At 37.7% G+C, this 22,931-nt stretch overlaps 5 protein-coding genes across 14 annotated transcripts; 2 read left to right on the plus strand and 3 right to left on the minus strand.

The window, feature by feature from the left end:
- The first annotated feature begins 2,510 nt into the window (after positions 1-2,510).
- Positions 2,511-6,529, plus strand: LOC106300657 (probable GTP diphosphokinase RSH3, chloroplastic). The gene is made up of 6 exons (XM_013736852.1): positions 2,511-3,512; positions 3,934-4,119; positions 4,456-4,916; positions 5,397-5,555; positions 5,637-5,970; positions 6,047-6,529. The coding sequence occupies exons 1-6, from the start codon at positions 2,856-2,858 to the stop codon at positions 6,356-6,358; spliced, it is 2,109 nt and encodes a 702-aa protein (XP_013592306.1). The 5' UTR covers positions 2,511-2,855; the 3' UTR covers positions 6,359-6,529.
- A 107-nt stretch (positions 6,530-6,636) lies between these two features.
- Positions 6,637-7,435, minus strand: LOC106297381 (transcription initiation factor TFIID subunit 9). The gene is given in 5 exon segments (XM_013733631.1): positions 6,637-6,684; positions 6,686-6,901; positions 7,061-7,123; positions 7,125-7,259; positions 7,388-7,435. Coding segments are annotated over 5 exon segments (510 nt in total).
- A 3,546-nt stretch (positions 7,436-10,981) lies between these two features.
- On the plus strand, positions 10,982-13,190 carry LOC106301056 (mitochondrial ubiquitin ligase activator of NFKB 1). Of its 2 annotated transcripts, none has more exons than XM_013737361.1 (6): positions 10,982-11,397; positions 11,883-11,984; positions 12,077-12,172; positions 12,323-12,444; positions 12,574-12,693; positions 12,763-13,190. In XM_013737361.1, exons 1-6 carry the CDS (start codon positions 11,029-11,031, stop codon positions 13,052-13,054), a joined length of 1,101 nt encoding a protein of 366 aa, XP_013592815.1. In that variant the 5' UTR covers positions 10,982-11,028; the 3' UTR covers positions 13,055-13,190. The 2 variants fall into 2 exon arrangements, with proteins under 2 accessions (XP_013592815.1, XP_013592813.1); XM_013737359.1 differs by having other exon boundaries at positions 10,983-11,397; positions 12,077-12,247.
- LOC106301057 (nuclear transcription factor Y subunit A-5) lies at positions 13,163-15,142 on the minus strand. Of its 2 annotated transcripts, none has more exons than XM_013737362.1 (5): positions 14,941-15,141; positions 14,136-14,445; positions 13,900-14,051; positions 13,641-13,811; positions 13,163-13,562 (listed from the first exon to the last, which is right to left on the minus strand). In XM_013737362.1, the coding sequence occupies exons 2-5, from the start codon at positions 14,404-14,406 to the stop codon at positions 13,290-13,292; spliced, it is 867 nt and encodes a 288-aa protein (XP_013592816.1). In that variant the 5' UTR covers positions 14,407-14,445; positions 14,941-15,141; the 3' UTR covers positions 13,163-13,289. The 2 variants fall into 2 exon arrangements, with proteins under 2 accessions (XP_013592816.1, XP_013592817.1); XM_013737363.1 differs by having other exon boundaries at positions 13,165-13,562; positions 14,136-14,421; positions 14,941-15,142.
- A 3,349-nt stretch (positions 15,143-18,491) lies between these two features.
- On the minus strand, positions 18,492-22,800 carry LOC106296257 (polyadenylate-binding protein-interacting protein 3-like). Of its 8 annotated transcripts, none has more exons than XM_013732352.1 (15): positions 22,606-22,800; positions 21,944-22,068; positions 21,699-21,854; positions 21,486-21,610; positions 21,161-21,351; positions 20,562-20,739; positions 20,250-20,471; positions 20,060-20,175; positions 19,911-19,974; positions 19,771-19,801; positions 19,417-19,670; positions 19,174-19,308; positions 19,007-19,102; positions 18,856-18,927; positions 18,492-18,759 (listed from the first exon to the last, which is right to left on the minus strand). In XM_013732352.1, exons 2-15 carry the CDS (start codon positions 22,044-22,046, stop codon positions 18,727-18,729), a joined length of 1,776 nt encoding a protein of 591 aa, XP_013587806.1. In that variant the 5' UTR covers positions 22,047-22,068; positions 22,606-22,800; the 3' UTR covers positions 18,492-18,726. The 8 variants fall into 8 exon arrangements, with proteins under 8 accessions (XP_013587806.1, XP_013587801.1, XP_013587804.1 ...); XM_013732347.1 differs by having other exon boundaries at positions 21,474-21,626; positions 21,709-21,854; positions 21,944-22,058; positions 22,606-22,759; XM_013732350.1 differs by having other exon boundaries at positions 21,486-21,626; positions 21,709-21,854; positions 22,606-22,759.
- Between the last annotated feature and the right edge of the window lie 131 nt (positions 22,801-22,931).

Here is a 22,931-nt window from a genome sequence, read left to right on the forward strand (position 1 = left end):
TCCGAGTCAAGAACGATCGTCTGTGGGGTGAATCCGACTGTCTGAACGTTCGAAGATCCGACGGAAACCGCTCAAGAGGTGTCAGAAGTGACCGAATCAAACAGAACAAACCGTCTCTAAGACAAAGGTGAGTGTGTGACCGTGGCCTATCGTACTGAATCGTAGTCTGATTGATAGGAATGTTCTATGTACTGATTGCTTGTCTAATTCAAATTATCTGCCAAGTTCTGGCTTGGTCCGAACAGTCGGTTCCTTCCATCGGCGCATCTGGATCAGATCATGCGCCTAGAGCCGTATTAGCCTGCTAGGGCTTGACTGAATCTGATGGCGCGCTGGCTTGGAACGATTGGGTCGGCTAAGTAACTGACTGATGATAAGCATGTCCGTTTATTGACTGATTGACTTGATTGCTTTACTAGGCTGAGTGGGACAGAATGACCGCTCTCACTAAGCATACTAATTGCTTATGCCTCCTTGTTTGGATGCAGATCAGAACCAGACCCGAAAGGGTAAAGACAGTTTGAACGCGAGACAAAGGCAGGAAGGAAAGATGGTGGGTTTGGGTAGATATAGGATGAGATTAACATGTAATAGCCTATAGTGAACTGACTTATTAACTCGAACCTCAGATTATCTATTCAAATCGTATTATGTTTTACTTGACTGTCTGAAAAAGAACTAACACTCTAAAATAATTCTAAGTAAGAAAAAATATGAAAACGGCCCAAGTCTGATCGAGGAAGTCGAGCCAGAGACTCGTACTGATGTTACGAAAAAATTGGTCGGATGAAAGAGCCCGACCGTGAATGATGACCTGGCACGAAACTGTAAGCTTGGCCGCCAAACGTGACACGTGTCTTCTTTAGGTCCGTCCCATTAACGCAATGTGGTAATTGTGTTTGTTGCAGACTTGCAGTGATAGTTCTTCTACGAGGGTTCGTCGGTGTCCTTGTCAAAATGTGAAAATTACTTGTGAAAAAACTGTAGTATTCGTGAAGCAATAAAAGCTGGCACCTAGAAGCTGAATAAAACGTATTTGAAATTTCCATATTGTCCTTATACATCATCTGCGATATGTTCTTGTCAAGATTTCACTATGTTACTTTTGCGAAACTTATTTGCTCAATATAATCTTTGATATTGTAAGATACAGTATACCCTTTTGTCTAAGGGAATACAAAATCGAAGTATATAGCTGTCAGCTTCTAAAATTATGGAAATACAATTTTAAACAAAAAACACATAGTTCCAGAGTAAAACAACTAAACCCAATGAACACAACCAGAACCAAGACAAAAGAAACTACCATGAAAGATGGAAAGTAAGTGAAATTTTCAAAAAGAAAACGAAGAAAATGGAAGAAATCAGTAGAGTAAAAAATAACGTAAAACATAACCTAAAGACACTGATTAATCCTAATCAAAGGCTCAAAGGGGAATCGAATTCATATACTCTTAGGGGGTATATTCAACAGAGAGTTTTAGGTGATTTGTGTTAAAATGACAAATCCACTTTTATTGAAAAGTGAATTTTAAAAACTCATTTAAAATCCACTGTTATTGAATCTACTGTTATTGAAAATATTTTAAGTTGTGGAGTTTTAAAGTTTTCAAATGATTTTAGAGTGTTTGAGTGAAGTTTCTTAGTTAAAAAAAAATAAAACTCAAATCTCATGGTTTTAGATTATATTCTAAAGTGGTTTACCAAAAATCATTTTATTCTCTGCAATTCCTTAAAATCATCTAAAACCTCATTAGAAATCAAATCACCTCAAATTTTAGATTGAATACAAACCCCCCCCCCCTTAGTCTTGATCTAATAATTAAATTTGCAGTTTTACATCTCCACCAAAAATAAGCTTTATAAGCACATAGCATATATATATATTGAAATATTAGTTATAATATGAATTCTCGTTCATTAATATATAAGTATTAACAAAATTTCTTTTTAGTTTTGTGGTTAAATTTTAATAAACTTGGTAACTCCATTTTCAAAGAGTTGGTTATTCAAATTTCTCCATCTCTCTATATGTTGCTTTACAAACAAATGCGAAAACATGTTATTTTGATTTTTCCTTTTATCAACGAACTTATTAAGGGTTTGTATTATCGTTTTCCTAAACAAGAAAGGAAAAAGAAAAAGAGATTCCTAATCCATATAAACCAAATAGATTCATTGAATCAAAAAAATTCCCAACCAGACAAAAAAAACATTTAGAATCACAACGGTGGATCCCACATCCGACCATTTGCTGATTTTTTATGTCAAAAATAGATTTTTAGTATTTATTACATGAAATAAATATTCCGAGAAGATTATTATCAAGTAATAAAATTTGAAAAAAAGAAAACTAGATTATTTGCTTTGGCAAATTAGCGCGATGATTGATGAGTACCAGAAACTAGTCGGTGACAACCAGGAAATTGCTATTTATAGTTTCATAGATCACAATGGGATTACGACATTAACGAATACTAATCAGAGCTCTGCTTACTTAAGACAGTAATCGCCGGTTAACAAAAAGGGCAATTACGTAATTTGCCACGTTCAGCTTCGCTTCGATTGCTGGATTTAACGGCGAATAAGAACACGAAACACAGATTGGTTATGAAAAAGTAGGGACGAAAAAAAAAACATCTCAATTTCTCTCACAATCTCTTGGATTTTCTCAATTTCATTACTTTCGGTTTCGTCTTTGTTCTTCCCCTTTGTCTACAATTAACAGTTCCGTGAAATCAATTTCGATTTCAAAAATTGGTTCCCTTTTTCTTTAGGGTTTCCAATTCGATTTCCAAAAAAAACTGAAACTTTCCGATTTTAAAATTAAAAAAAAAAAACAGAGAGATTGTTCAATGGTGGTAGCAACGACCATAGCGCTATACGCGAGTCCACCGAGCACCGTATGCTCCACGCCGCACCAGATCACCGCCTCCTGCGACCTCGATCTCAATCCCAGATCCTCATCTTCATCTTCATCTTCATCTTCTTCCACCACAATCGGTGGTCTCTCTCTGCTCTTCAAATCATCAACGCCTTCCTCCTCCTCTGCTTCACACCCATCCCTAGGAGATGAACTAGCTTCCATACGCCACGACCGAACCGAGGATCATCGAACCACCTTAAGCAGCTCCTTCTCCTATTCTCCGACCAAGTTCATCGGCTCCTCTTACCTCAAACGAGACCACCACCAAAGCCCTGTCTCCGTCCTCCACGGTCCAATCTCATCTAACAACAGCTGCACTGGCGGCGGTGGTGGATCTCTCCGTGTAGGATCCTCCAGATTGTTCAATGGTTTCATCAGGAAAGCGGTAGGCTCGTGCGTTGACTACGACACGGACTCTGTTCTCCTCGATGAGCAGCTTCCATTCGCCATGGACGATGAAGGAGAGGAGAGACGTCAGCCATACGCTCGGAATTTGCTTAAACGTGCTCAGCTGAAACACAGAATCTTCGAAGACGAGTCTGTGATCAAAGCTTTTTACGAAGCGGAGAAAGCTCATAGAGGACAGGTATCAATCAAGAAAGCTTACAACTTTTCTCTGTATACTTTTGTTTTTATTGCCATAACTAAACGCTTTACAGAGAACTAGCAATTAAGCAGATTATTTGGAGTCTAGACATTAACAAATTATTGATTTATTTTACATTTATACCAGATATTTTAATTTTCGGGCTTAGTTATAAAATTATATTGATGAATTATCAAAATTTGATATACAAAACAAAAGAAATTAGATAAATTTGTGGATTTGTACTAATAATATTACTTAAATTAACAATAACATTACTTAAATTAAAAGATTTAAACTAATTTAGATGAGTTTAAACCGATTTGATTTGTATAAATAAGATTTTGAGAAAATAGTTTCATCTAGGACTGGTTTTTAGAACCATGGTTTTTTATTACTAATTGATGGCTTCTTGAATCAGATGAGAGCTAATGGTGATCCTTACCTCCAACATTGTGTTGAGACTGCTATCTTGTTGGCTGAGATTGGAGCTAATGCGACTGTTGTGATAGCTGGGATTCTACATGATACTCTAGACGATTCTTTTATGAGCTATGATTATATCCTCAGAACTTTTGGAGCAGGAGTTGCTGATCTTGTCGAAGGGGTAAGTAAAGAAACAGCCATGGATGTGTCTTGTTGTTTAATGATTGAAAGACTAAATTTAGTTTTGTCTTGTTATTGCATTAGGTGTCTAAGCTTTAGCCAGTTAAGTAAAGCTTTGTACTTTAATGGTTGAGACTCTAATTAGGGTTTTGTTTTGCTATTGCATTAGGTGTTTTAATGTCTGAGAATCTTATTAGTGTTTTGTCTTTTTATTATTACATTTAAGTGTTGTTTTCATGGTTGAGATAGTGTTTTGTGACTTTTCTTTTATTATTGCATTAGGTGTTGTTTTAACTGTTCAGACTCTAACAAGTGTTATGTCTTGTTATTGCATTAGGTGTCTAAGCTTAGCCAGTTAAGTAAACTTGCTCGAGAAAACAACACTGCGTGTAAAACCGTTGAAGCAGATCGTCTCCACACCATGTTCCTTGCAATGGCAGACGCGAGAGCTGTTCTTATTAAGTTAGCTGATCGGTTACACAACATGGTGACACTCTACGCGTTGCCTCCGGTTAAGCAGCAAAGGTTTGCTAAAGAGACGCTGGAGATATTTGCACCTTTGGCTAATCGGTTAGGAATCTCCAGCTGGAAAGTTGAGCTTGAGAATCTGTGTTTCAAGCATCTTCATCCTGATCAGCACCACGAGATGTCTGCTATGCTCGAGGATTCGTTCGACGAAGCTATGATTACTTCCGCGATTGAGAAAATGGAGCAAGCGCTTAAGAAAGAAGGCATTTCTTATCACGTTGTCTCTGGACGGCACAAGAGCTTGTATAGTATCTATTGCAAGATGTTGAAGTAAGTTCTCATCTCCTCTTTTGCGTAAATGTGCTTCTTTCACTGAGATTAGGGTTGGGATTTTTGAACCGAACCTAACCAAAAAATTTGGTTAGTCCAGTTTGATTCGGTAGGCTTTTTTCGGAAGTTCGATTTTTGGTTCGGCAGTCAGTTACTTCGGTTTTCTTTAAAAAATAAAAATAAAAATAACCAAACTGTACCAAAAACCCAAACTCAACTAACCAAATTTCAAAACCGAACTAACCGAATTTATCCAAAATTTTAAGAAAATTAAACTAAAATATAATTTGAAATCAAAAACTTCTGTAGAATTTTCAAAAAACCAAACTAACTGAATACCAAACCGAACTCTATTACGGGTTAATTCTTGAACCGAACTAACCGAATCCGCATGCCTAACTAAGATGAAGGAGAGAATGCCTAACTAAGATGAAGGAGAGAAGCAGAATACTGATCTTGTTGACTTTTCATTTATGTCAGGAAAAAGCTAACCATGGATGAGATTCATGACATTCATGGGCTACGTTTGATTGTTGACAATGAGAAAGACTGTTACAAGGCCTTAGGTGTAGTTCACAAGCTATGGTCTGAAGTTCCTGGAAAGCTGAAAGATTACATCACTCATCCCAAGTTCAACGGGTAGGTTCTTATGCAAACACCTGTCATAACAGCAGCTCCAAAAATGATATGCTAACTTGGGTTTCTGAATATTATATATAGGTACAAGTCTTTGCATACCGTAGTGATGGGAGATGGGACCATCCCTCTAGAAGTTCAAATACGGACCAAAGAGATGCATTTGCAAGCTGAGTTTGGGTTTGCAGCTCACTGGAGGTACAAGGAAGGCGATTGCAAACACTCATCGTTTGTGCTTCAGATGGTTGAATGGGCAAGATGGGTTGTGACGTGGCATTGCGAAACCATGAGCAAAGACATCTGCTCTTCCGAGCCCTTGTGCAGTTTCCCTTCTCACGCCCAAGACTGTCCGTTTTCTTATAAGCCTAATGGTAACCAAGAAGGACCAGTCTATGTCATTGTTATCGAAAACGGCAAGGTTAGTTAGTTGCTTATAACCAAGAAGGACCCAGTGTATGTCAACTTCATCTCCTCATCATTTGCTTAAAATGCAGATGACTGTGCAAGAGTTTCCCGCGAGCTCCACGGTCTCGGACCTGTTGACAAGAGCAGGACCAGGGAACTCGAGACGGTCAATGTACAGTATCCCGGCAAAGGAAGAGCTGAGGCCACGGCTAAACCAGATACCTGTAAGTGATTTGAAATGTAAGCTGAAGATGGGAGATGTGGTGGAGCTTACTCCAGCCATACCTGATAAGTCTCTGACTGAATATAGAGAGGAGATTCAGCGGATGTATGATCGAGGGCTCGCCTTTTCTCGTCCTCACCGTGCAGCTGCTGGTACAATGGTTGGCTGGGGAAGCTAATAGATTCTTAGTCAAAAAAAAAAACAGGATCCTTGTTCATGTATGTATGTATATGTTGTTATATATAGGTGTAATGCTTCAGAAAGATTTGTTGTACCTTTTTATCTTTCTTGATTCCAAGAAAACAATGTATATAATAATAATATATGCATATATAGGCTAAAAAAAAAACTGGCTCTGGCCATGGTTCACTATGACACAAATGTTTAGCAACTGATTCTCTTGCATTCTCCATATCTTGATAAGTAACATTAGTTGTTTATGTTGTATTTCTCTACTTATTTGGGTCGTCTAGAGAGAGGGAAAGAGATCCTTTGAGGAGTTTCGGCTTCGAAGCTCTGATGTTTGTTGTGCAGGATTTGTCATATCTTCATTGTCTTCTGTTTCTTCAGGTTCTGTTGAAGCTGGCTTCTTCGAAAGTATAATTAGCTGGTAGTTTGGACTAAGCAATGTGTCCTGTTCAGGCGGGAGTGGAACACTGGGTCCTGCAATAGATTTTGGCAAAGGAATCTTGTTTCTGCCCGCAGTAAGCTCTAACAGTATCTAAACACCAACATTGTGACATAAGAAGTATCAGAAACTAATCACATCATGTCTATTTTCAGACAACACTAAAAATTAGTCATATCACATCTATTTTCAAGACAACAACATCAATAATAACATCGTCAACAATGCATGTAAAGTATAATTTACCTCTACCTCTCTTGGAGGAGGCTGTGAGAAGCGGAAACTAACTTTGGATTGAATAGCGAGCTTAACATCAGTCACAGTCGATGGTGGATTTGCTGACATGCTCTGAATAAACCTGAGAATCGGTTAACACTTGGACCACATAACGGTACCATAACTCAAGAAACTGGTTCAGCACACGTGGCTCCTAGTCCCCCACACCCATCGACTTTAAGCAGATATTTCACGATCTAAGGCTTCGACGAACTGCACCGCAGTTAACATAACAAAAATCTCTACATATACCATATATAGATATATGTTTTTATAACTGTTAGAACTACACCGCAGTTTAACCATTTGTTTCAATCCGCAATCACCTGATAAGTTTGGTGAAGTCTTCATTTGCTGAGTTGGCACTGAGGAGATACTCTATTTGCTTCAGAGACTTTGCAGTTGAACAAGAATCAAGTATAAAAGCACATGGTTGTCCTTTCGGGAAAGGGAGCTTTGGATTTAGAATTGAGTCGCGAGACTTGAGTGAGAGCAGCTGGGTTAAGCCAGTGTTCTTGAGGAGATTGTGCTCGGATTAAGCCGACGCATCTCAATGGTTCAAGATCCAAAGTGTAGTTCGTTATCTCATTGATTTAATAAAGTGTTTGGAGTGTTGTGATTGAGTTGTTACAAGAGAATCGATAGGTAAAAACTCTATCAATTGGTGCGGTGAGCCGTTCGATCGCTGCGACGGTGACAGTGAGTTCGGACCGTGTGAATCGATTCAAACGCGAGAAATTGGATCATCACGGTGGTGATTTATCTGATTCCGACGTTCGCGTGAAGTGTTAACTCGGACGGTGAGAGAATCGAAGAATCTTGTGACGTCTGGATCGGAATCAATGGCAACAAAGTGTGTAGCGATTCCAGTCTTCACAGGAGCTGACTTGCGATCATGGATTTCGTGGTTGGAGAAGTTCTTTGTGCGAGAAGATTTCACAGATGATGATGATAAACTTAATTTCGCTCAAAGCTTCATGGAAGGTGAAGCTATATTGTGGTTCCAGTGGAGACAATCATTGTGGTTGTTTAATAGTTGGGAGGCACTGAAGAAATCTTTGTGGTTGCGGTTTGGAAGCGATGAAGATCCAGAGAATATAATGTACAATACAGAAATTCAGAAAGGCTTAGAACAGTTGCGAAGAAACCTTTTGATATTCATCATCCGGTAACAAAACCACTCGGAACTGATGATTTGGAGATTGAATTGTTAGGTTATCGGAGGAGTTCACAAATTTGTGATAATCAAGAAAGTTTGGTAAAGAATACTGAGTTGCCTGTGTTTGATGGTTTTATTCCATATGGCTGGATTTTTCGAGTAGAAAGAGTTTTCAGAACTGTCCAATATAGTGAAGCTGCTAAGCTTGATTTGGTGTATGCGAGCCTTGAAGGAGCTGGACGGGATTGGTATAGTGAGGAAGGGATCAAGGGTGAATTCATAACTTGGTTCAGTTTTAAGAAAAGATTGTTGGCTCGCTTTGCACCATAAGAAAATGGTTCTCACTCAGATGTTTCCACTCACGTTCCTAAGATTGTTCAAGATCCTGTGTTGACGTCTGCAGAACACATGGAGAGTACAAGCAGTGAAGCACTTGAAGCAGCATCTGAGACTTGTTCCAATGCATTACCGGAGCCATATTATAGCGTTGTGCTGGAGGCGTTACCGTATGAAATTTGCAGTGACGGTTTATGTGTTCAGGATGGGGGAGAACCGTACATTTTACAGGTTCAAACAGAGGATGAATCGAAACCACCATCAATAGATTCTGAGTCCATACATTATGTACCCAAGCTGGTCAACAAAGAGTTTTTTAGAGATAAAACAAGAAACCATACGAGGAAGCAACGATTATCTCCAAAATCCTGGTGGTTTAAATATAAAAAGAGTATAAAGTTGAGTATAAACAGTGAGCTTATGGGTTTAGCAATGGTGAATGAAATGAGAGTTGGTTGGCTGCAGAAAAGACAGAAACTTTTGTTGTCGAAGCACAAGCTGAGAATGGATGACATACTTGGGGAGAAGATTAATGGAATGGGTTCTGTTGCCAATGATGTTTCAGAGTCTGATGTTTTGGTGCGTATTACCGGTAACAGTGAGAATGAGAATGAGAATGAGAATGCGGATGTTAGTCTAAGACAGACAGAGAATGAGCCAACTACGTTGAAGCTTTTGTCTGTACATCAACTATGTGATCAAAATTCTGAAAGGGTCACAAGTAAGAAGAAGAACAAGAGGTATCCCAAGACTTGGAATTTCAAATACAAATATGAGGAAACAGATTTTCAAAATGTGGAGATGACCAAGGGAATGGTTTCTGCTACTTATGAGACCCTTGATGCCTTGTCGAGTATTGTTAGAAGCGATGGTGCTGTTGTGGATAACTGGAGGTATGTTAGTCGGAGAAAGAAGTGGTCACAAAGTTCAATTGGTTCTCAGAGGATTTTGAGTTCTGGCCGTCAGTCTCTTGCGAGAAGAAGTGGTCACACAGTTCAATGGGAACATCAAAACCAGGGAAAATTTGATGTAACTGGGTCATTCAAGTTTACGCAAAGGTCGTATGTACTTGAGAAGTTGAATGATTTGCCATTGAATCCACTTGTCTGGTACTTTGCGATGGTTGTTAAAGAAGATTAGTTTGCCGTGTGGCACTGCTGGAAGGAGAGAAAAAGAGTGCAAATCAGAGGGCGGTCCATTCATTTTAGTCCTGCCAACGGGACCATGAATATTATGGGCTTAGAGATCCAGGCTCTTAGAGTGAAACAAGTTTTTGATACGTTGTTGCTACGTTGCTACATAAGTGTGTGCGTTTTGGAGTGGTAGTTATGTTTGGCAACGGTAGCATGGCCTTGGTAAATGCAGAAACACTCCTGCCATCAGCATCTTGGTGGGAACTTCGACAACACTATTCTGGTGTATGGCACAAATGGAGAACCAAAAGAATGGTGTTTTGCGATGGTTTGAACATTGGGGTTGCAGGAAAATAGCTTTCACGTGGTTGGCGTTCAGGTCCACTCTAGTTGCGTTCGGTCTAGATTCTGATCAGAAACGTGCATACATACACATGATAAGACAACTACAATTGTTAAGCTAGTGGTGCAAAGTAAATACTCCACTAGTAACTTCCATTGTGTGGCACCGTTGGAAGACTAAAGACCATGTGTTTTTGAGTTGTTTATTCAAGAAACAGAAAGGGGGCTCCACAGTGTTGTTGTGACAGAAGTGTAAAATGCAAGCCAGGGGAACAGCTGCATTACTTGCCAGTGAAACGATTTGCACAGTTAGAAGCTTGGGGTCAAGCTTGTTTTCAAAGGCGGGGGTATTGATAAGTTTGGTGAAGTCTTCATTTGCTGAGCTGGCACTGAGGAGATACTCTATTTGCTTCAGAGACTTTGCAGTTGAACAAGAATCAAGTATAAAAGCACATGGCTGTCCTTTCGGGAAAGGGAGCTTTGGATTTAGAATTGAGTCACGAGACTTGAGTGAGAGCAGCTGGGTTAAGCCAGTGTCCTTGAAGAGATTGTGCTCGGGTTAAGCCGACGCATCTCAACGGTTCGAGATCCAAAGTGTAGTTCGTTATCTCATTGATTCAATAAAGTGTTTGGAGTGTTGTGATTGAGTTGTTACAAGAGAATGGATAGGTAAAAACTCTATCATCACCAATTCGAAGCCTAAGCATCTCTAGGCAGATCTTCTTCACCTTCTTTTTTTTTTTGATCAACTTTCTTCTATGCCCATGCGTTAGGCTGTTAAAACAGTGGGCCTTAACGGTAATTGGCCTAATGTAAATCTTGTAGCAGCATAAACAAATTAACCCTCTCTTTAATAGGCCACTATTCTTTTCTGTAGGCCCATTAAAGAGCATGCCGCCATATGTGTATCTTAAATGCCTATATTAGCCTCACCTCCTCCTGAATTGTCAGCTTTGAGATTCAAAATTACCATAATGTCCTCGCCGGATCGTTCCGCCGTCTTCCCCCTCCTGATCGACATCGCTTTATCCTTCGACGGAGCCATCCTCGGAGTAACCCTAGCCTTAGGCGCCGTTCGCGCTGCTTTCAAGTACGCCTCCACCTCCGCCGCGTTGAAAAAAATCAAAGACGCCCCCGAAGTCTCCGTTTCCGATCTCCGATCACTGATTCGGGCGTCCGATGACCAATCCGAGACGAGCGATGATCAGGAGCGTATCGTGGTGGTTCGGGGAACGGTCAAAGCTAAGGTTACAGGAGGTGAAGGGAGTAACAAGAAGAAGAACAACGTGTTGACCTCTCAGGAGACGGGAGATAAAGCTCTTATCATTCATAGATCTCAAACTGTACGTAATACATATACATATAACATTGTGCTTACAAATTTCAGTTTCATTTTACCTAACATTTTGGGTAAAATGTTAGGTCTAAGAAACAATGATCATTAGTTACACCAATAAACACTAATCCTTTGTTGAAAATTAATTTTTAAAAAAAAAAAACTATTTTTGAATCACATAATAACATCTCTAGTTATGTTACTAACACATAATTTCGATGGTAGTAAAAAGAGTTGGAATCTCTAATTGGATGCTACCGGAATTATATTGATGGTATTAGCGAAATGACATGTATATAGTTTATATAGTTTTTTTTTTTTTGTTTTGTGTATTAATATTGTTTAGATCTTTGGTGGCGTCTATTTCATGTAGCTGACAATTATTTTTACTATATTTTGTATTAGTAGTAGTTTTTGCTTTTTTATAAGAGAAATGAATAATGGAAGCATTCTAATGTCATCTTGTTCAATTTGATATTTCTTTTTTGACAGTATGTGTATAGTGGATGGAAGACTTTGTTTCAGTTGACAAATGGTCACCGGTTTCTTCTGGAAAGATCTTTGCCCAAACAAGGAGCTGACTTCATGAGAATGGTACATTCTCTGCTTCCACTCTTTACAGACTTTTTACCTCTTGTTTTGAAGTATCTATGTATGTATTTATATTTCTTTTTGTTGTGTGCAAGGTCCCCTTTGTTATAGTGGACAACACTCAACCATCGCAGTCTAGCTTTCTTGTTGTTAACATGGATGGTGCAAGGCAGCCTCTCCCGCTTACCACTGTGTATAATCGTTTGCAGCCTATTAATTCATCTCCCTATGCGTTTCTTCAAGCCTTGTTCTTCCCTGAGTATCCCGTGTGTACATGTTTTCTTAGGACCCTTGGTTACTTGTTCTTGTCCTAACTTTTTTGATACCTTTCTTCTTCCAAGGTTGGTCTGATTGATGTTGAGAAGATATTACCACCTGGGAGAGACTTAACAGCTGTTGGCATCTGTAGTTTTAACAACGGAGTTCCTGAAATCAAATCCTGCCAACATCTTCCTTACTTCTTGTGAGATTTTCTATAAATATCCCCTTTTCTTGTTATTTCAGAGCTTCTTATTGTATCTGCCTGTTGTCCAATGTTGCAACATGCTCTCGTGCTTGTTCATGTATAAATCTTTTTGATTAATCTTTACAGATCAGAGATGACTAAGGACAAGATGATATTAGACCTCGCGGAGACTACCAGTGTAATATTCTGGGGCGGTATTATCATGGGATGTTTGTCTGCTGGCATCCTTGGCTTTGCTGCTGCCAGGTACTTAACTAGTGAGACACACATACTGTTTTGTTTGGATTCTAAATCCGTTTACTGTCTTATCTTCAGGGCCTGGAATAGATGGAAACAACGGCACCGTGAAAGGGAACAGCAACAGAGACCAGACGAGCAGAGACCAGAGCAACCCATGGTTGCTGATGAAACAGAAGATGAAGATGAGATTCCGGATGGAGCACTGTGTGTGATCTGTGTGACACGAAGGAGAGTTCCTGCATTCATTCCCTGTGGACATGTAGTATGCTGCAGACAATGCGCCTCAACCGTGGAGCGTGAGGTTAACCCTAAGTGCCCTGTTTGTCTCCAGAGCATTAGAGGATCTATGCGCGTGTATTACTCTTGATGAAATGTTTAAATCTGTCTCACTTGTGTATTTGATAAGGTAATGCTACTTGTAAACTTAAAAGAGAATCTGAAAATGTTATAACTAACAAAATAGTTTGATGACAAATGATATGAAAGTTGCTTCAATTTATAGAGTTGAGATTGCAGATGATGAAAACAGAGAGTTTTTGAAAGTAGAAATTTTGTAAAGAAGCAGTAACAGTTTATAGCCAAGGATGACTTCCCAGATTGGCTCAAGTCTCTGACATGAGAGCTGAGACATGGTGTGTTGATGGATACCCTGAGAATCTGAACGGTGTGTTCTGGAACATGTTGTTACGGTCTGAACCGGAGCTTGGTGTGGTCGAGCTCTTTGAGAAACCTTCTCCATCTCCATTTGCCATTTGAGAAGAAGAACAGAGTGATGAGTTTGATGATTCTTGAAGCTTCTTTGTATTGAGGAAACGTCCACCAGAGCCTCTAGCTCTCTTTAAAGCATGAAGATGGCGAGACTCATGAAGGTACGGCTGCAAAACATAACAACCTTTTGTAACTCACTGGTAACTAAGATCTTGTGGTGTTTTAAGCAAAAGGAAACATCATACTTTACGGCTTTTGATGAGTTTGTTCTGAGCTTCAAGCTTAGCACGATGCTTCCTGCGACGAAGAATGGCATGGTACTGTTTTGCATTGACGAATATTGGTTCGTTCTCTTGAATGTTATGAGGCAATGGCACTCTTGGAGTAACCAAACCCATCATTTCCAAATGCGATAGCTGTACACAAAAACTTCTTCCAGTATAACTAACCAACGCCACTTAGACTTAAAATCTTTGAAAAGGACAAGACTATACGGTAAAGTACCGTTGGTTGCGATGCATATTCAGGAGCCAGGAAACCATTGAAATGTGATGTTTCAGCACACTGAAGAGGCCAAGATGGTAGACCACAAGCAGAAGGAGGAAACACAGGCTCTTGAGACACTATCGACGAGGTCGTTGTTGACTTATTATAACCTACTCAATCAAAACAAGTATAAAACCCACAAAAAGGTTAAGCGGTTTTACAAAATCTCTACAAATCAAGTTTATTTGTTTGACCTGAGAGATTGGTATTAGCAACAATGCTGTTGCATCCATAATGGATAGGTTCTCCAAAGCTTGCAGCTTCACCACCGCCTGATTCTCCAGTAGATTGCGTTGAGGAAGAATCTTGATTTTGCAGCTGCAAACTCGAATGTTTCATCGAGCTGGGGAGTTGTGTAGTAGACATCATCATCATGTTCTTTGTCAAGCTGAAAGATTGAGATCTTTGAATGTTTGAGTTTTCCCAAGTAGACCCAGATGAATCTTTGCTTTGGAACACTTGCATTGTCTTCTTGATAAGCTAATGTTACCAAAGCAAAAAGGCCTGTCAAGAATCATTTTGGTCATTACCCACAAAATCAACAAATCTAAGACATGCATGGATCCATGAAGTTTATAAAAACTATCCTAATATCCAGATTTCATGATCAATTTTGCTTAATGATTTGAAAGATCCAAATTTGGTTAAACAGATTGGATTCACTAGAACTCACACAGAAAGCATAACATGCAAACCAATATGTACACAAAAACCTTTACAAAGAGAAGCTATATTGACAGATTGTTAACAAATATTGCTGGTTATGAATAGAAAAAAGAGCTCATCCACACACGAACCGAGTAGAAATCAATTCTCTTTAAACTTTTACTGATCCAAGCAAACAGAGAGAAAAGTGGGCAAGAGAAAGCAAACTGATTATGTTTTAAGAATTGGTTATAAAAATGGTTATTTATTTATATTTGATCATCAGAATCAGAAGTACAAATAGAGCAACCAAATCATTAACACACTACCAAAGAAATGATGAGAGAGATAGACCTTTGGTGTCTAGATTTGGTAAAAGATGGAGAGAAAGAGAAGTTAAGTAACAAGCTGGAGAAGATGATGATGCATGTCTCCTTCCTCAAAACATGGCTGTTTCTTCTCTCTCTCTCTTCCTCTGTCTCTGCAAATAAGTGTATTATTGGCTATGGCTTAAAAGACTAAACCTGTCTCTTTTCACCCTTTTTCTTGTCTTTGTTTTTTTTTATCTCTTCACATATACCATTTTATAGAGACAAAACTTAGCTAAAGATTAACTTGGTGATCTTTTTTTTTTTTTGCAAAGTTAACAACTGTCTGTGCGGTCAATCTTGTTTCTCTCTTTATTTTATTTAAAATTTATTGTAGACAATTAAATTATACGTGAAATAGATTTTTGGATCACTAATTTAGCTTTTATTTAATTTATTATTAGGTTTTGGTTTTATTCAGTATTTAATGTGACGCATCTATAATTCACTGAATGTGACACATCTATAATTTTGAGTTAAATATATAGAAATATTTAAATAATAATTAATTTTTAGTATAATAATATAATTTTGTCATACAATGTGTACATAATTTCTATAATATAATAAATAAATGAATATAGATAATTCATAAATGATAACATAGAGAACATAATATTAAGACAAACAAAATATTGAAGAAAAGAAACAATAGTTTTGAAAAACATAAATGACACCAGTTTTCATTGCCACTCATAATCTTGTGTGGCAGCTACACTTGTATGTTGTAATTAATTTTACTTCACTATCCATCAAAAATATGTGTGACTTGAAAAAAATGAATGGTGATATATATATTTATGAAAATATAAACCCAAATATAGTTAGCAGTTATTATCTTATTTTCAATTTTTGTTTCTAAATGGAAATGTACATGTTACAATTAACTTAAAGTTACTATACCATTTAACAAGCCATGCCACAATTTAAAACAAATTACCATTTTTTACAAAACAGATATAGTAAAAAGTTTGCAATATGTAGATAACCATAGAAAAATATGTAGTAGATACAAAATAGTTTTGCAACGCATGTATAATTAGACAAGATAAAACTACGTATACAAATTTGCAGATGATCGTACATCGACCATTAAAAATAAAAGAAGTAAAAAAGTGTTTGTTGAAAAAAATAGAAATGAAACCATATACAAAATACTCATTCTAGATTTTAAAGATTGATGTTTAGGATGTTCACACGTATTAATAAAAATTAAATATAGATTTTAATTTATTAATTTTTGTTACTTTTATTTGCCTTTCAACAAAGTTCTACTCAATCATTATTTACCAATATGGATCATCTATTTTGAAGAGTCTCCCCCGAAATGGAGGATCATCATTTTGCATGGATTTTCTGGTATATACGGAAGGGTAGAAACAACAAATTTTTTAGCAATTTGGTTATAGATCCGAGAGATACTCTCAAATTGGCAGAAACTGAATCGTTACTTTGGGTGGAAGCGCAAAATTCTCAGAATCAGAGAATGGACCACACTCGGTTACCTGCAATCCCAATTATACCAGGTAGATGGTGTTTTACGGATGGATCCTAGAAAAATCAGGATATATATTCAGGACAAGGATGGTATAGTACTCTAGAAGTTTATGATGGACTAATGGGAGTAAAGAATACAAGAGCGAGTCAGTCGAGTCGCCACTATACTCGAAGATAGAGGCTCTCATATGTACAATGGAATGCATTAGGAACCTTAGACAGTTCCGGGTTACTTTTGCAACGGATTGTGCTCAATTGGTGAAGATGGTTTCGGAATCAGAGGAATCTATACGAGTCTTTGCAAGCTATTTCGAAAACATAACATTTTTGAAAAAAAGTTTCAACAGCTCAGAGATTATTCATATACCACGAACACATAACTCAAGGACGGACAGTCTCGCACGCAGTGCAAGGAAACAACCATCGTCTGCCGTTCATATGGATGCAGAGCTACCAGTGTGGTTTGCAGAATCTATATGAGTCTGTGTACGTTGCTGACAAAAAAAAAAGTAAAATATATTAACTAAAGGTAGATCATCAATTTTTTTTATTTATAAAAAAAATTAAAACATCTAAACATTTGTATAGGGAGGAAGTATATCTTATGTCATCCATCGCATAATAGCTAGTCTACTACATGTTTTTTAAAGAAAGTTTACTACATGTTTTGTGTAATTTAAAAAAAGTTAGAAACATTGTTTTGTGTAACTTGTATGCCAAATGTAACCAAGTGATAGTGGTCGGGTGGTAGTATAGCGTTCCAGTGTCGTTAAACGAGTTGAGTTCGAATCCGACTATATTTAAATATTTCTAACACGTAGTCACCGTTGATTTAACATTTTCTCTAGGGAACGGTGGACCCTTTTTTTATGCCAAATATTTTATCCATTTAGCTAAAGTGAATAAGTGTTGCTTTACATATTTACTTTCGTTACACATTTTTTAATATAAGTATATACTACGTTGTTTCTTAACAAATGCGAGATAGAGGTCGTATTATTTTATACATACTTTTTCGTATCTCTTTTTCTTCCTTAAGAACGTTTGTTTATAAAAAAAGTAAAAGTATAAGTGGAAGGTTGTCAACATCTCTTTATGGTGCAATCAATATCGCATTCAAGTGAATAATTTAAAAATATTTTAATTTTGTAGTTGGGGGTAATTGAAATTTATTACAAGTCAAGCAAAGCAGAGAGCCCTTTGTCAGTTTTCTTTTTTCACATTTCTTTTTTTTTTTTTTGGCAACCTTTTTTCACATTTCTTAATGCAGCTTCTCCCAACACAAGCAATGAATCCTAATTTGGTAGTTTCTGCTCTACATTTAATCGACAACTCTGAAAATAACAACCAAAAACATAAAGTATAGAGAAAATAAAGAAAATTAATAATATAGGAACGTTTCTATTTTGAGATGAATATTCTAGTTGAATAAAATGACCAAAACATTCATAATTCCATAAATTGAGACTTAGCACTGTAAACTTTTGTCGTTTATAGAAAAAATAAAAACGAGCAACTATCATGCTTCCAAGACGTGACATGTGTCACAACCTAACATATCATATCACCGAGAGAATCTAGAAGTTCTTAGAATCAATAATTAGATTTTTAACCATGTTTTCAAACTTTTAAATAATACTACTACTATTTGAATAAACGACAAAATTAACGTGTCAGATCTCCCCTAACCTGGATTCCTGTCTGAAACTCACCACGACAAGATTAATTGTAATGATTTTATACGAAAATACGAATCATGTAAGACCAACAAAAGACTAAACCCATTATCCTAAAGCACTCCAAACTAAAACATTACGCTTTCAAACCCAATCATAGACGCACTACTTTATTACCTACCAAGTTTTAACACGTACATGTAAGATTGAACAGTAATCGTCGATTCGTAAAAGATAAAAATACATCTACTATAATTAAAAAAGAAAACATGTTTGCCTACCTAATATTTCTTTTTCAATATAGAAAGACTCGAACATAGAATGTCATACAACTAAAGACTTAAAGTTTAATCAGAGAAAAGAGTGAAGAAAAAAGTGAGATCAGCACGAATCTAAATCTAAATCTTGTCTAATCAAACATAAACAAACAAATCAATATCACACGTGTTCAATTCTTCTCTCATGGACCATCAAACCATTTATCAAATTTTTAAAAAAGAAAAAGAAAAAGATTCGGTGCTGGAAATAAATTAAACACCCCCAATCCATCAGAAGATTATGCAAAACCTTGTGCCACCCATCCATTGTTTGGTCAAAAGCTAATAAGAGTCTCTTCCTTTATATTGCATCTCCTGCAATTCAAAATCAAACATGTCAGCAAAATCTAATTCTTTTGAGCAAATTTATAAAAAGAAAAAAGAATACACAATGGAAGGTTAACAGTAAACCGGTTGGTATGGCGGCGGCGGCGGCATAAACAAAGCCGGTCTCTGCGGACCAACCATCATCTGTTGTGGGTACTGTTTAGAAATTGATATTCAAAAAATTCAGTCTTCCAATAAAGAATTTTTCGAGTCGATGGCTCTAATAGCAACAAACCTGTGGACTACTTGGAGAATAGTAAGTTTGATTTGGACCAAGCTGGGGTGTATTGTTATACATCACTGGATGTTGTCCAGGGAATGCTGCTCCCATCTAACCAATTTCAACAGAGACTTAAGCTTGATTTAGAGGTAATGAGTAGATAAAAGAGTAAAGAAAGTTACTCCGTATACAATGTGTATTCCAGGCATCGGCGGAAGGGGAGGGTAATAGAAAGATCCTTCAGGAACTGGAGACTGAGGCCGTGTAGCTGTTGGAGATGGTTTGAAACTCTTTGCGTTGGGGTTTGGCTTAAATTCCTGAATCAGACCTTAAGCTCATTAACAAATTGCTTAAGAGTAAAGCCCCACACTCTACGCTAATTCCTACTTGTGTTAGATACATAATCAAAGCACGGCAAACAAAACCTTGGCATTTGGGTTGAGGGTGGATTTTTCTGAAGAATAAGAACCAATTGAAGAGCTTGGTGATAGCATTGGACGACTTGACGGTGAGGAAGTTGCAGAGTTTTCTGGATTTCTAGAAATGGAGCTTCCAGGCCGCCAACAAGAGCTCTCAGGTTTCGCTCTGTCAGAAAGTCGACCGAGTAGTTTTCCATCAGTGGAATTTTGCCTATCAGAAGCTCTCCATGGATCAGAGGTTGCTGCATCTTCATTAATATCTTGAATGCACATTCAGTTGGACATATTCTATGAGTATCAACGTTTAAGATGCATGGAAAGTATATAGAAATGATAAAGCTAACGTGAAGTTGCACATACCTTCAAGACCAGACACTGATTCCATGGACGGCTGTGTTAATACAAATTAAAGGCAACAGAACAATGTTAAAAGTCGTGGAACATTATAAGTTCTAAATGCAATTACGACTAGATGCATTAAAAGAGGTTAACTTAATTACCTTTCTATAATGGGTAGCCTCTACACTTTTGATGTTTGTCTGCTCACCAAACTGGCTCTCATTCCTATAAGGATGAACTATCAGAAAGCTATAAATCAATAAAACATGTGTTGATAAAAAGTGCATGTTTCCAAGGAAAGAAAAGAAACCTGTTATTGTTGCCCGGAGCAGGAGTAACTTTTGATGGCTGTTCGAACATAGGCTGCCGAGCATGCATATTTGAGTTCGAGCAGCTCTGACCTACGCTAGATAGACTGCCACCCCCCTGTAGGACCAACAAATGGAAAAATCACCGTATATTCTCCTACAAACTACTACCCGAGAAGAACCCAACCGTACCCATGATTCTTCATAGACCTTGCCATTGCCAGTTGAAGCAGATTTCATTCCATCAGAAGCAGTTGAATCACCAAAAGTCAAATTATTACGGCAATTCAACAAAATTTCTTCTTCTTCATCTTCTTCATAACCCGAATCATCAAATCCATTCACTGGACAGACCGATGAGTATTTAGTTTCCTCATCCATATCAAACTCTCCACTAAGCTGAAACCCTCTTTCCTGTGCAAGATGATTGCATGCATGAAAAATTATAAATTAGAAATGTTCCGACAATGAAGCAAAAAAAAAAAGAAGACATCCCTAATTCACCTCTGCTACGTGAAGATCTCGGGTATTCTCACCCTCGATCTCTCTTGCAATCCTCAAGGCTTGCTCTTCTAGCTCCCTCGTCCGAGGACCTCTCTCGAGTTTTGTTGTATACAATTCCTCGTCAAAAGTGCTTGTTACGCCAAACAATGTCTTATTGACCTCAAACTGATTCCAGCCCCTATGATATCATCACGTATGAGAGATGTTGTTTAGCCAAGAAGAATACATAGTGAAAGAACAAGATACGAGCAGGCTGAAACCAAGGAGATGAATTGAACCGAGGGAAATAAATAAATTGCTACTTATTAGAGTCAAGAATCCGGAACCAAAATAACACAAAACTCACTTTATAAAAGAAAAAAATCAAGGTAACAACAACAGAACTACGTTCACAGTAACAATCTCTCCGACGGCCTTAAGCTCCTAAACACTGTCTAGCTTGGATGGGTTTCACAACCAAGACTCCATCTCGATATAATAAAACTTAAAGGCAAAAGGAAGAAAAGAAACAGAGATACTAAACAGTTCTCTCTAAGTCAATAAATAGAGTTCCTAGTTAAAAGGAAAAACATCATAATTAAAAGAATAGGTGTCACTACCTCTTCCAAGGGTCATCAAACACATTCTCCAGATCTGAACAATCTGGAACATCTTCATCAGGTACCCAACGTTCAAGCTCTCTTCCCAAATCAACATGAGTAGACTGTGAGATAGAAGAGTCTGTCAACAGCTCTAAAGGTCTCTCGCATTGAGCTGAATTTGAGGCGTTATCGCTGTATACAGGAAGGTCCTAACACCAAAAACCAACGACAAAGAAATAATAATGTCAATACACCAAGCACTTGTAGTCTCTCTAACACATTGACATGAGCATATAAACTTAATCCCATCCACAAAAAAAAGAGTAAGCACTTTAGCTATAACTTGCACAACTTCATCGGCAGGGATAATGAGTATCTTTGAAGGTGGCTTGCTGACAAGCGGGGAAGGGGGTTTCATTCCTGGTAAAGTACCTTCCCTGATCAAAGAGGCCATTTTCAGAACAATTCCTGAAAGTTTCAAAGCAGGTTTGTAAGTGAACCAAATAAAAACAGTGACTTTCTTTCTTGTTATAAACATATCACAAGGTCCCCTCACCAAAACTGTTGTCCACATCAGCAGCATGAAATACGGCACCGTAAACCGACCCATCTTTTAGATGAACTTCAACACGGTGTCCGATATGGCAAGCTGCGAGATACTCAAACGGATAACGAGAAGAGATATCCACAGTTCCAGCTTTCCCACCATTCTCTGCATCAACAAACAAGAGAAAACGCAAGACGTGATGTTGATGCTAAAATCGTAATATATCCTAAAAGAAATGTATACAAAAGCAGTACTTTTCAGGGTGTGTTGCTTCATCTGCTGAGCCTTATTCATCCCTCCTGCTTGGTGTTCAACTCTTCTGTATGGATATCCATTGGATAGAGGCTGGCTATTCATTGCTTCCTTAACCTGTTCAAACCTGCAAACTGAAGTGAGTCGAGAAACTAATAATATGTGGACAAAACCAAATACTCGATAAGATGCTAAAGAAAACTGTTGACAATCAATTCAAAAACTTAATGTTTTATTTGTCAGTTCTCATGGGACAATGAGCCTGATATATATATACAAATTGGTCTACAATTCACGTTATTGCTGGCATCGAAACTCGGCATCGAAGTCAATAACATGATATAGTATAGTCAACAATAACGTATATGGAAGATTAAAATCTGCTCTAACCCCTGATTAAACATATGACATAACTAAAATTAGCAATGAAAAAGGCAGATTAAAGGTTCGGATCCAATCGATGAATCATCTCACGTGACTCCTATTCACTGTTAAGAAAGAAACAAACTTTCCCAAGGGTTCATGCAGAAATCTCCATTACACATAGTAAAAATGCACCAACAGAAACCCTAAATCAGCCAAGTCAATCACCAATTTCTCTGCTAAGGATTGATTTCTCAGGAACGTAAAGCAACAGAATCTGAAGATAGAAGGTGATGATTACCTCAATAAGCTGAAATCGACGGCCTTAGAAGGACAATGCGACGCAGAGAATTAGGGTTTAGCGGGGAGAATTAGGGTTTAGCGGGGGTCAACAATGAATCTCAGGAGAGGGAAGGGAGAAGACTGATTTTTTATTTATCATCTTTTCCCCTTTTTCTCGCTATTGACAAAAATAAATAAAATAAAAGAAGAAATCGCTGTATATTCGTCGAGGAGGGGTGTGATCAGGTGCGGAGGAGCATATGATTTTTCTATTGGACCTTTTTCTTTTGATCCGTTCATACTTCTTTGGGCTTATTGGGCCCCTCACAATTTTTGTTTGCTTTT

Source organism: Brassica oleracea, chromosome C6 (genome assembly GCF_000695525.1).
Source record: "Brassica oleracea var. oleracea cultivar TO1000 chromosome C6, BOL, whole genome shotgun sequence".
Classification (NCBI taxonomy): Eukaryota; Viridiplantae; Streptophyta; class Magnoliopsida; order Brassicales; family Brassicaceae; genus Brassica; species Brassica oleracea.

Excerpts from the sequence above, each read along its gene's own strand:
- LOC106300657 (XM_013736852.1), top strand. The coding sequence starts at position 2,856 with ATGGTGGTAGCAACGACCATAGCGCTATACGCGAGTCCACCGAGCACC. Across the intron at positions 4,120-4,455 it reads TTGCTGATCTTGTCGAAGGG|GTGTCTAAGCTTAGCCAGTT; the intron begins GTAAGTAAAGAA and ends TTATTGCATTAG. Across the intron at positions 5,556-5,636 it reads ACTCATCCCAAGTTCAACGG|GTACAAGTCTTTGCATACCG; the intron begins GTAGGTTCTTAT and ends TATTATATATAG.
- LOC106301056 (XM_013737359.1), top strand. The coding sequence starts at position 11,029 with ATGTCCTCGCCGGATCGTTCCGCCGTCTTCCCCCTCCTGATCGACATC. Across the intron at positions 11,398-11,882 it reads TCATTCATAGATCTCAAACT|TATGTGTATAGTGGATGGAA; the intron begins GTACGTAATACA and ends CTTTTTTGACAG. Across the intron at positions 12,445-12,573 it reads CAACATCTTCCTTACTTCTT|ATCAGAGATGACTAAGGACA; the intron begins GTGAGATTTTCT and ends TAATCTTTACAG.
- LOC106301057 (XM_013737362.1), bottom strand. The coding sequence starts at position 14,406 with ATGCAAGTGTTCCAAAGCAAAGATTCATCTGGGTCTACTTGGGAAAAC. Across the intron at positions 14,052-14,135 it reads TGCTAATACCAATCTCTCAG|GTTATAATAAGTCAACAACG; the intron begins GTCAAACAAATA and ends TTGATTGAGTAG. Across the intron at positions 13,563-13,640 it reads AACTCATCAAAAGCCGTAAA|CCGTACCTTCATGAGTCTCG; the intron begins GTATGATGTTTC and ends TATGTTTTGCAG.
- LOC106296257 (XM_013732347.1), bottom strand. The coding sequence starts at position 22,046 with ATGAATAGCCAGCCTCTATCCAATGGATATCCATACAGAAGAGTTGAA. Across the intron at positions 20,472-20,561 it reads GAGATCTTCACGTAGCAGAG|GAAAGAGGGTTTCAGCTTAG; the intron begins GTGAATTAGGGA and ends CATCTTGCACAG. Across the intron at positions 19,975-20,059 it reads GCTCCGGGCAACAATAACAG|GAATGAGAGCCAGTTTGGTG; the intron begins GTTTCTTTTCTT and ends TCATCCTTATAG.